We start from the raw sequence: 12,875 nt of genomic DNA on the forward strand, positions 1-12,875 counted from the left end.
AGTTGCAACTATCTCGTTACTCTTAGTTTTCATGACCTAAAGAATTTGTTTTATATTTCTTACTTCCCTAGAATTTTTTAAAATTTCAAATCAGTTATGGGAAAAATGAAATTCGGTACTCATTTTCACACAGGAAGTTATGTGTGTGAAATTGTCGTAAATAAATTCTTTGTATACAATGCAATAAATTCATAACCCATCCCACGGTTGGAGAGCGACTAATATTCAAGCTGCAGCACTATTGCATGCCGCAACTGTTACCATCCTTGAATTCATAAGTAAATAGAACACTTGTTTATTTGATACCGTAACATGCAGATGTTGTTGCACTGTATCATGAGTATTCTCTGGAATAACATTGAATAACTTATATGTCCGAATGCATTTACCAAACCTTTATATACAATAAACATATGAAATAAAACTGAATATGGATATTTATAAATATAATAATTGCTATGCAACATCAGTTTATACACTTTATACAAAGTTCCATATGATCAGCATTAATTGTACCAAATAAATACCACAGTTTTGAAACAAAAATAACATACAACAAATATAAGTCTCTTATATTAATATCAAACTAAAATTGCAGATGAATAAAAACATTACATTAAAGAAAGGATACATCCAAGAATAAATTTTTACACTTTATAAAAAATGTATTTCAAAAAAACAAAACATGACACAATATACTATTTTCATTTATGCAAGCCAAAATAAATATTATGTTTCAATATCTACATCCTTGATGGTTTTAAATGCTACACTTTAGAGTTCTGATGATTTATTTGGTCTATAAATTCGTTCGAATTATCTGAGCCGGAGCTTAATGTACCTAAAAATAAAATCAAATTAGTATTTTTAATTAATCAAATTGATAGATCTCATTTTTCCATAATTTCATCATTATGATACAGTTATAGGTTTTGAAAATTTTCTAATTCTCCTAGTCCTGTGAAAATGGAATAAGCTTCCAAAAATGTATAACAATTATTTTCATAACTATTAAATGTTCTATTCAATTTCAATATCAACATTAGATCATCTTTCAAACAAAAGTTTTATTTTTATATAATTTTTCCAAAATTATTCCTTTTTTTCTATTCATAATCAGATTCTGATTCTAGAAGGTTGAATGCTGAATAGATACTGAATAGACCCACCTGCAAAATTAGGAAATGGACAAAATCTCAACGGAGTGTGTAGTTCATTTTCCCTTAAACTTCTGAGCCAATTTTAGCAATTATTTTTTTTTTTTGTAGCTTGATTCTTCGGTAACATAACTGTTCATATGCTGTCCTCATTTACTTCGTTTTTTGTTATAGGGGTAAACAAAAAATAATTAAAAGTAAGGTTTTATTCAGAAGACCCTTGACGAGATTGTTTATGAACACTCAGATGTTGCCTCATCATCTGATCTGAACATTTCTTCTTTTTATTTATTGTGAAATCTTTATTTTGAGAGAAATTACAGCACTTCTATGGTACCCTTATTGAATGAGAAATTATTGCTTTAATTGAAAATCTCTTGTCAATTTCAATTGATACATTGAACCAAAAGAGTACATAAATTCCATGAAAAAGTTAATTGCATTGATGAATTCAGTTATCATTTTTCAATGATGAACAGAAACATTAATGCAATGGAAAGTCATTCATTATATTGATGAATTGTTTTCATTGAATCAAGGACCAACTTCCATTGAACCAATGAAATGATCATTATTACAACGTTTGTTTCTTTATTTGAATGGTTGTACTTTGAATCAATAATGTATTACTGTTCATTGAAATTTTCTGAAATAGTTAATATACGACTTTATACATCTAACGAACAAAGTTATTTTTATCCAATGAATATTTCATCGAAACAACAAATACTCAACATCAATATCAGAATTGTGGTTGATGAACAGGATTCATAATATCAATGAATAGGGGGGCACCCCTAAAGAATGAAATTTTATTATATATTTTTTCAAGAGAAAATGACCTACAAACTTGTTGTGATTTCCCTAATGTTACCGGTGTGTATTTATGAAGCTTTTATACACTCTGAGAAAATTTAAAAAAGATGAATAATGAATATTCCCGTTTTAATATTAACTTAATTTTAAATGAAAAACTTACCACTTCTACCATTAAATTTTTCTATAGCTGCAGGCCTATGATCTCTCCTTCTATTGAACTGAGAATAATTTCTGCGATGAACTGGTGAAGTGCCATATTCTGACTCATCGTAAGAGGGGGATGGACTCCTATCATATGGAGAATATGGTCTAGTGGGAGAATAACTTGAATTTAATGGAGGTGATGACATTCTTCCCAATGGCGGAGGTCTATGATCTCCCGGAAACATATCATGAGGAGGTGGTGGCATGAATGGTAATGGAGGTGGAGGGAGGTAAGAAGAACCACTAGGAGGAGGCAAGAATGGTGGTGGCATACCTAAAATTGGGGGGGATTTGGTAATATGGTCTCGTGAGTTATATAAGAGGGGTGGTGATGCTGGCGATTCTAAATGAAGAGGAGAAACTGGTAAATCTCCACCTTGTTCAAGAGGAGACTGCATTCCTGAAAAAAACATAGATTATAAGTTGAAAATTGAAGGCAGGATTGACTATAATTGATGACATATTAATACCTCAAGGAAACAGGACGTGAGATTTTTACTGACTATTTTCGCACTTGTCAAAGGAACCAATCAGAAGTTCTAACCAAGTTTGGATTATCGACTAAACTTGACTATGTCAAGTTAGTTTTTTCGGAAGACTTCTGTTTTGAGGGGGACGAATTTCCATAATGAGTTTGTTCCGAAATAAACACCTCCATGCATGGAAGTGGCATCAAACCCAAACATTTTTTGAATAGGATTGAGTGTTGGTTAGTTTGAAAGTTATTCATATTTTGTGCACAACCCAGTTAAAATTTTCAAAATCGGCTCACTATTCACGAAATAATATAATATTGAACTTACCATCGAAAGGTAATGTTGAACAGTCCAAACTCAAGAACCGAAGAGTTTTGAAGAATACAAAAATAATTTTCAAGTTCTGTATTAGGGAGAAAGAATTCCTATGACCACATTGTTCCGTAGAAACAACCTACAATTTTTTTTCTAATAGGAGAGGTAAACAAATTTTGATAAGGTTGTTGCCAACCTCAGGTGGTTTTTTCGGAACAAACTCATGACGGAAATTCGTCCCTTTCAAGACAGAAGTTGGCCTGTTTTTTTTTAATCTTCGAAAATTCTTCGTTTCTGAGTTCTGGGGGGGGGGTCAAAATTTTGTTGGGACACTCTGTACAACAGATTCTCTGAATGCCGAATTTCTGTTCGTTTATGGAGTATTTTAATTCTAAATTCCACTCATGATTGAATTAAACCTCTAAGTCTATATTTTATTACATAACTCTACTCGTCCTGCAGACTGGTGTTGTTTTCAAGCAACTAATTTTCATTATGAAATGAATAATAATAATTCCCTTTATTTCTGGCATTGAATCAGTAAATCGCCAGAGTTATGGCGGATATTCAATCACTTGAGTTATTACTACTGGAATTTTGGACAAACACATTAGCTATCGCTTCAATAATTATAATTTGGAAAATGCGACGTTGCCGTTCTTCGAATAATCCGTAGCACCATGTATATTTACAAGCGACATCAAGTTTCAGTCAGCTCGTATTTCAAAAAAAAAATTGATCCGTGATATGATGCCCTATGAAAAATTGTTATTATTTTCAAGACCAAATATATTTCTAGCAAGCAAGATATATATTTATTTAATTATTTATTAACGACTTTTTTTACACAGATACATACTAGTATTTGGTCAGCTTTGTAATCCAATTAATATAGGGTTGACCAATGATGAATGTCCATAATCAGAAAAAATTATTTTCGGTTTAGAGTCAGATATCATATCATGCCGCAAGTAGGGTTTGCAAGCCCCGGGTCAGGGGTAACAGGGAACCGCACACCCATTCACTGTTGGATAAAAAATTAACATTGCTCCGATATATTTTGCGATTGGACACAGTAACCCAACTTACACAGAAGACAATTCCTAACTCGTACAATCTCTAATATCATAAGAAATGATAAGTCTGACAGAGACCTAGAACAGCCGGGATCGAAAACCTTGACATTACACAAAATGCATTAAAAAATTACATTGTACAGGGTGGGCAAATAAGCGAGGTAAGCGGCTATATCTCAGGATCCACTCATCGTAGAGACTTGCGGTAAAAAATTTTACCACTAAAGTAAACAAGAGAACACACTGGAAAGTTTTGAAGTTCATTCCTCTACCACTAGGGGGCGTAATAGCTACCGTCGAGTAGAAAAATGAATTTTACTTGAAAATGTTTCATATGAAGTTGAAGAAAAAATATCATCACTGTAATCCTTCAAATTCTCTATCTTTTTGAATTGTCACTTTCGATTTTACGACATCAAATAAGGGTAGGTGAAAGGGAGAAATCTGACTGATTGAAACGCCTGTAACTTCAGTTTGGCTCAACATTTTTTAGCAAATTAGATCTCGTCTGAAAGATAATGTCTTGTTGATTGAGGACAAAATATACTCATGATAAATTTGTTTTTGGTGCTTTCGATAGGAGGCGCTAAGTCAGAAGTTCATTGTTTTGTTCATTTTACTCCGAAATTTCAAATGTAATGATAGGATTTTCTTAACAGAAACAGAAATTCCATCAAATTTGCATGAAAAAACCTGAAGGTCGCAAAGCGATAATTTCTGGCGTTCTGAAGTTATGGCCGAAAGAAGATATTCTTCAACTGATTCACTGCGAAAAACCAAATTGTGTCTTTAGGTTCTGACAGAAACAGAAATCCCATCAAATTTGTATGAAAAAACCAAAATTAGTTGAAGAATATCTTCTTTCAGAAAACCTGAAACTATCGCTTTGCGACCTGCAGGTTTTTTCATGCAAATTTGATGGAATTTCTTATTCTGTTAAGAAAATCCTATCATTACATTTGAAATTTCGGAGTAAAATGAACAAAACAATGAACTTCTGACTTAGCGCCCCCTATCGAAAGTATATTTTTTCTTTAATGAACAAGATATCTCTCAGGCGAGATCTAATTTGCACAAAAATGTTGACCCAAACTGAAGTTACAGACATTTCAATCAGTTTGTACGGAGAACCATTGATGGATGGTACCCGACTCAAGCCATGAACCAATACTTATAACATTTACTAATTACTATAAGTAGATTGTAAATATGCAATAAACAGTTAATAAAAAAAAAAAAAAATTTCAATCAGTCAGATTTCTCCCTTTCACCTACCCTTATTTGATGTCGTAAAATCGAAAGTGACAATTCAAAAAGATAGAGAATTTGAAGGATTACAGTGATGATATTTTTTCTTCAACTTCATATGAAACATTTTCGAGTAAAATTCATTTTTCGACGGTAGCTATTACGCCCCCTAGTGGAAGAGGTATGAACTTCAAAACTTTCCAGTGTGTTCTCTTGTTCACTTTAGTGGTAAAATTTTTTACCGCAAGTCTCTACGATGAGTGGATCCTGAGATATAGCCGCTTACCTCGCTTATTTGCCCACCCTGTACATAAATCAATATGAAAATCATTATATTTTACTAGGTCAATATTATTTAAATTTGACTTACTATTGTGTAATCTATCTTCTTGCAAAGCTCTTTCTCTAAGTGTCAACCTATTTCTTAATTGGGCAGCTTCTTGTTTGAGCTCTTCTAGTCTTCTCTCTGCTTGTCTTGCACTGACCCAATTTTCATGCACTTTCTTTTCTAATACCGATATTTGGCCTTTCAATTCCACTTCCTGGGATACTATCTCTTGTTTGAGAGTTTCATTTTGACTCCTAAGAATAAACAAAATATATTTATACATATAAACAAATTTATAAGAATACTCACTTATAGTTTTGCACTTCGCTCTGGAGGTATTTTATTCTTTCCGAGGTTGATGTGGCTTCACCTTTTTTGGCTGACCACATATTTTCATATTTAGTAAGTTCCCTGCGAAAATATTACAAATGATTTTGACTTCAATCTAACATACTGCAAATGTTACACTATGGTTCATTTGTCAACTTACATTTGGAGTTGTTCCTCTCTTTCTTTGAAATAATTTGTCAGCACCTGCAATTTTGTTTCTAATTCTAGTTTAGTCTTATCAGTTTCATTGAATTTATTTTTTAAAATATCAATATCCTCTTCTGCTGACATGACCTCTTTTTTCAAAATGGCATTAGATTCTTTTTCCCTTCTTAATTTGTCACAATGGCCTTGGCATTCACTCTTTAGCTGTTCCAGCTCAGCTTTTATAGAATTAACCTCAAGGAGAGATTCTAGTGTATTTGCATTCTTCATGTCTTTGATCTGTTGCATACTATTTTTCAGCCCTTCATATTCTTTAGTTTTAAGTTGCAGATTATGTTCTAAAGTTGATAATTTACTATTTAATTCTTCAATGTTTTCTGTATATTCTTTCCGATTATCATCCAATTGATTTGTTAGGGAATTTATGGTTTCTTTCAATTGAATCTTTGACGATTCTGCATTTTTTTCAAGTGATTCTTTAGCTTCTTCTAACTTAATTATGTTTAATAAAAGTTTATCCAGCTCATTCTGAAGATCGAGTACTTTATTATTTGCTATATCTAACTCTAAATTGAGTTCATGATTCTCTGTTTCTTTTAGACTCAATACTTCCTTCATGTTACTAACAATATTTTGTTGTTCAGCTAATTGAGTTTGTAATTCTTCTATGTTCAACATTAGTGTTTGTCCTGCATTTTCACTATTCAATACTTCAGACAGCATTCTGTTTAATTCTAATCCAACCTCTGTAGAATTTTCCAATTCTTTTTCCAAAGTTTGTACTTGTTCTTCCAAAAGCTGTACTTTCTCTTCCAAAGCTCTGTTTTCTTCTTTTGATTTCAAAAAAACATCACTTTCATCACTCTGATCTTGATATTTTCTATTCTCAACTTGTTCAGCAAGTATTTCTTTCTCCTTAAGTAAAATCAGCAATTCTTTTTCTAATTTATTAATTTTGGCAATAAGAGGACCTTCACGTCTGCTCTTGTCAAGTGCAAAATGTCCCAATAAAAATATTACAACAGAAGCAGCAGTGGTTATAAGATATAAGAAGATATCTGAGCCAAAATTGAGTGCATCCATTGTTGATGAAAAAAAGTCTTCAGATGATCTAGAATTCATTTGGCTTGGACAATCTTGTTTAATACAGAAATCATCTACAAAAATTAAACAAATGTGCAGAACAAATTAAACCAGCATGAATTCTGAAATATTTTGAAATACATAAAATTGTACTTCATACCTTTATTTCAAAATACAATGGCTGAGAAACTTGAGTAGGTTTTTACTACTTATTATGACGACTTTATGAGAAATATAGAAAAGTTCATTTCATGAATGTGGATTATGTGTAATTAATTTTGTTCTTATATGTGGTCCACCAAATATATTTAGAAGTGAGTAGAGAAATACTTTTGAAGTAATTACAAATCTTTAGAAAACATGATCTATGTTATGATCCCCAATATGCAAAATATTTTTCAAAAATTTTCATTTCATATTGTGAAGGATTTTGTACAATATTGTCATAATTTTTGATAATTATATTGAATTTTGTAACTCAATTTGAATTTCGTTTGTTGAAATTTTTTATTATAATCACAAGTAACCATTAAGATTAGGATTATGCAATAAAAATACTTTTTTCAGTACCATTGTATCAATACACTTCTCAATTCCATGATTATATTATACTCAATCTAATTTCATTTCAACCTTTTAAATAATTTTTTTGTTTGTATTTCTGAATATGAGGAATCAATACAGTATCAGTATAGCACTAATTTTGGTAATAAGCCACCCTAATAATTCATTTCTCAGATACTTGAGATGCAATCATGAAATTGAAAACATTTTTATTGATAGAATAACATGAATTGCAATATTTTCAATAATTTCAAAAATCATCAGTAAAAGTTATTTTTTTTGTTTTCTATCCCAACAATTTTATCAATTCATTTTTAGATTTCACATTAAATATTGAATATGAAAATTATAAATATGAACCTATTGAAGTTGAAAATCGCCAAAACAATATATTTATATGCATGAAAAAAGTTTACCTCCATTTAAAGTGTTTTCCTGATCTTTGAATTCCTCATCTATATTTCTATCAACCATATTTCCTATATTGGAAGCTACGTCACTTTTTTTACGTTCTGAATAGGTTTCATCCACATTGTGAAGCAAAGAAGAAAAAATAGTAGGTGTTTCTTGATTGGTTTTTTCTTCCATATCATTTTTTTTTTCATCATCTCCCTCTTGTGAACCACTTCTTTGGTCATTTTGAATATGATAATGATCTAAAATGAGTTAAATAAAATAATATTAGTCATTTCTATCAAGCAGGAGATGATTATTAATTTTACCTTCTGCAATATTGTTTTGTATATTTGAATTGATAATGTCATCATTCTTAATAGGTAAATTAGTATCTGGTTGAATTTGAAGCTCATTGTAAGTAGTGTAAACATTTGATGTTTCTTTCTGATTGTTCTCATCATTGAAAATATCAGAATTTTGCTCAATATCATCTGCATTATTTAATTCATTAAGCTGTTCAGTTTGATTATTCTCATGAACAATTGCTTTTCCCTCTTCTTCAACTTCTAAAGATATATCAGAAATTATTTGAGGGTGATCTATAAGTTTATTTTCTGGGTTTATAGATGACTGGTCACTAATTGAAATAGATTCAATATCCACTGACTGGGAAGTTTTTTCAGATGTATTTGAATTTATTTCCAAAGACAAGTTTTCAGAAATAGAATGAACATTGAGAATATTATCTTGAACTGGATTCTCATCTTTCATTTCACTCCCTGAAGATTGAATACTGTCCAATCCTGATGATTGTGGACTATCATGCGTATTTGTTTTCAAGTTATCTTCATTAATCAAGAGATCTGAACCATCTAAAATATTTGATACATCTTTTTGTATTTCAAATTTACCTTCTGCTGAATTAGATACATTGAGCAAGTTATCCAGTTCAATGTTATCAGGTTTATTATCGATTTCTTTATGACTTTCCTCAATCACATCAAAATTTAATTGAAGTGTAGATGTACTCTCTTTCAAGATAGACTCATTGGCAATAGAAGATTTGATACCTGCTGACTCATCATTAGAATTGTCATTTAATTCACTATTTGCATTCTCATCAAATGCCATTTCTTCTTTAGTCTCAATAATATCTATTACACTACCATTACTACCCAAGTCCCTTACTTGGTTCTTTAATTCAGTTAATGGGTGAGTATTGGAATGAATGGCATTCTCTTCAATATCTGTGACTTCTACTTCTGAATCCTTTGCATGATCCCCTGAAATTCCCTCATCTATGATATCCTCAGCCTTAGATGCATCTAAGTCTTCAGTTTTATTGTTCAATGTCATTAAAAAACTTTGAGCTTCAGATGAATTTTCAGTTGATGCTGAGGTCTTGATTATAGTTTTTTCTTCTTCTACAGTATCCTCAATTTCAGATACATCTCTAACAGAATTTTTCAAATCTGAATTTTCAGAATTTGTATTTTCAGTAAATGTAAGTATTTGTTCTTTATTATTAATAGGAATATTATCCATATTATCAATTCTGACACTATCTATAGATTGAGTAGGTATTTCTGTCGTGTATTTTTGATTCTCTTCCATAGTAGTACTTTCTTCAGTCGTATATATAGTGGTCCCATCAATAACTTCAAAGTTTTGCTTCACTTTAGTGGGATTTACTATTTCTTCTTTCGAAGGCACTTCAGGGTCCTTAGAACCATTTGTAATTTCTGTATCTATTAATAAATTGGGTTGTTTAATCTTCCTAGTTTCTCTCACTAAGTTTTTAGGAACATATCCTCTTTTCCCATTTATTTCAGCACCCCAAAGATTTACATCAGAACCGGCTGATTTACTAAAAATGACTACATCTTCGTTAGGTCCAAATGACAGCCTATATTTATCTGGGCTGTGATATCTTCGTAAGGTCTTCGCGAGTGCTACAGGACCTAATAATCAGCAATATTTAGATTTGGATAGCATTGATACAACAACACTTGATATATTATACTTACTATTACATTCCGGATCAACACATAATCTTTTATCAGAAATTTGAGCTACAGAAAAATATATGAAAAAGGTAAAAGTTAAAAAATGCAAGGAAAGTTTACTCATCTTGCCATATTTTGATGTTTAAATGTGAAATTAGGGCTAATCCTGACATGACAAGAGCCACATCACTATCTGTCTGTCAAATTCACAGGTCTGTTCACAGAGTTGAGAGACCAAGTCCAATTTGTTTTGATCAGTTTTGATTTCATAAAATAAGGTATATTTCACAGAACGGGAAGGATTAACTGTTGTCTGATCAGTTAAAACTATAAAATGTGAATATTCAAAAGAAATTGATTCAATTAAATAAATAACAATTTCTTTGTTCATACATATATATTCTTTTTCATTCGTTATGTTGTTAGAGTAAAATTATTCCTAAATACAATTTATATTCATGATATTCAAATAAATCGTTAATGTTTATCTAAAATTTGATGTAGAATCATATAAAAATGAATCAATTTACTTCTCAATGACTACCCCATTCAGGTACAAGCAGTTGCATCAAGTCACCTACGCGTGAAATTTTAGTAAATTTAATTAGAAGATATCAATTACGCAAACTGCTGAAATATTTTTATTAGTTTTTTTTGGGGAGAACCTGGGCAAAAGTGGATTTTCTGATATGGATAAACCAAACCTTTCGAAGGGTTTAACTTTTTTCAATTTTAAGGTTGTTGTAAAATGTCTAAAAACAGGTTTTTATACATCTCCAGGTGGTTGCTAGTTTCCTATGACGTTTGCATCAAATTCCGCTGTTGTTTCCATGAAAATATGACCTCTTCAATTTTACATTAATAGTTTCTTTTACGGAAAGAAATAGGTATTCCCTGTCGTTTTCATGGAAATATAATCATTTTTTAAAATAGCGCTACGTTGGGTTTGCATTGGAGTTGCAGGCTGTCAGCGAATGATTTTGCTCTATTTTCAATCTGCCGGTTTGATTTGTGGATTGGTGGTAGGAGCTTGTATTCTGATTTCAGAACTGTGGCCATGTTCCAGATCAAATTAACAAATTAAAAATTCTAGTTTTTGCTGCTATGGTCCATTACTGAACTATCTCCCCTTTCTGACCTCCCATTGGAGTTGATTGGCTGTTGTTTCATCGGCTGGATCTCTGGATTCGCATGCTATTCTTCTTCCACGGTTTTTCTTTTGAGTAGTTTCACACCGAGGGGAGTGTTGTTCGAGAATACCACCAGAATTGTCTCGTTTATCATGATGATATCGAGATTCATCGAGATTCTTCTGTGATGTGAACTCTTTTAGTTCTATTCTCGCTGGTCGAAGTCCATAATTCCACCCCAGCAGAATGGCTTCGTTCCAGGAAGATCAATCATCACCAATCTTTTGACTTGCCTGAATGACTGGACTAAGTCATTGGATGCTGGGATTCCGATGGATGTGGTGTATCTTGACTTCGCTAAAGCATTTGATCGAATACCAAGGAGAAGACTACTTCATAAATTGGAGCATTTCGGTATTCGAGGTTCTCTACTCAAGTTCATTGATTCATTCTTAACAGATCGTTCATTTTCTGTTAGGGTCGGTAATATGTCATCTTCTATGAAGTCAGTGCTGAGCGGTGTACCACAGGGATCAGTTCTTGGGCCCCTCCTGTTCATTCTATATGTGTCCGATCTACATCAGCCTTCATTAAGCTCCCCTTCCGCATCTTACGCAGATGATATAAAGCTGTACAATAGGTCAGAGTGTCATCGATCTCTGCAGAGTGAGCTAGATTTCCTGGTAAAGTGGTGTCTTGACTGGTTGCTTCCATTGAATATACCGAAGACGAGACGACCTTATTTCATTGATGGTGTTGCCCTGGATGGGTGTCTGAGCCACGTCGATCTGGGTGTTGTTGTGAGTGGTGACCTATCTTGGAGTTTTCACATTCTTCATATTTGTAATAAAGCCAAACAACGGCTTTATATGATCCAGCAGTGTTTTAGGGGTGGTCATTCGGATGTCGTTGCTGCACTTTTCAAGGCATACATCCGCCCAATCCTGGAGTTTGCTGGTCCAGTCTGGCATCCATGGCTTCAAAGAGATGCGCAAATGCTCGAGTTTCTGCAGCGACGTGTCACACGGTTGCCATACGGGGTGCAAAGACCTTCTCATCAAGATCGCTTGAGTATCATGTGTCTCAACACATTTGCGGATCGTAAGCACCGTGGAGACATGATTGTGTCGTTTAGAGCGTTGAATGGTTTCTTCGGCTCCGATCTATCGCATCTCTTTGAGTTGAACACCAATCATCTAAGAGGGCATAACTTGAAATTGGCGCGGGAAAGATTCCATACGTGATCCCGTCAAAATTTTCTGAGCAACCGAGTTTTCGCCTGTTGGAATCAACTTACACATGATGTTGTTGGAGCTCCGTCGGTGAACGTGTTCAAGAATAGGTTCGACTGGAGGTCAAGGGTTCTTGAATAAAGTTAATTATTTTTTCATAAGTTGGATATTTCAGTATTTTTGTTCTTCTCAAATTGCATTGATGTTATTTTTCTCATTGGGGTTTTATTGAAATTTTTGTTTATTAAGAGTTTTATAGTTACATACTCAACTCTGTATCTAATGTAATAATAATAATAATGTTCAATCGGATCGGTATTTTTTAATCATTTTTATGACTTTTATG

At 32.5% G+C, this 12,875-nt stretch overlaps 1 protein-coding gene across 1 annotated transcript; it reads right to left on the reverse strand.

Annotated features, from left to right (window-relative positions):
* Positions 1–431: 431 nt before the first annotated feature.
* LOC123680529 (transport and Golgi organization protein 1) lies at positions 432–10,379 on the reverse strand. The gene is made up of 8 exons (XM_045618469.1): positions 10,189–10,379; positions 8,488–10,122; positions 8,182–8,421; positions 6,114–7,275; positions 5,933–6,034; positions 5,666–5,877; positions 2,137–2,580; positions 432–841 (listed from the first exon to the last, which is right to left on the reverse strand). The coding sequence occupies exons 1-8, from the start codon at positions 10,289–10,291 to the stop codon at positions 768–770; spliced, it is 3,972 nt and encodes a 1,323-aa protein (XP_045474425.1). The 5' UTR covers positions 10,292–10,379; the 3' UTR covers positions 432–767.
* Positions 10,380–12,875: the final 2,496 nt, after the last annotated feature.

This window comes from Harmonia axyridis, chromosome 5 (assembly GCF_914767665.1).
Source record: "Harmonia axyridis chromosome 5, icHarAxyr1.1, whole genome shotgun sequence".
In the NCBI taxonomy this organism is placed as follows: Eukaryota; Metazoa; Arthropoda; class Insecta; order Coleoptera; family Coccinellidae; genus Harmonia; species Harmonia axyridis.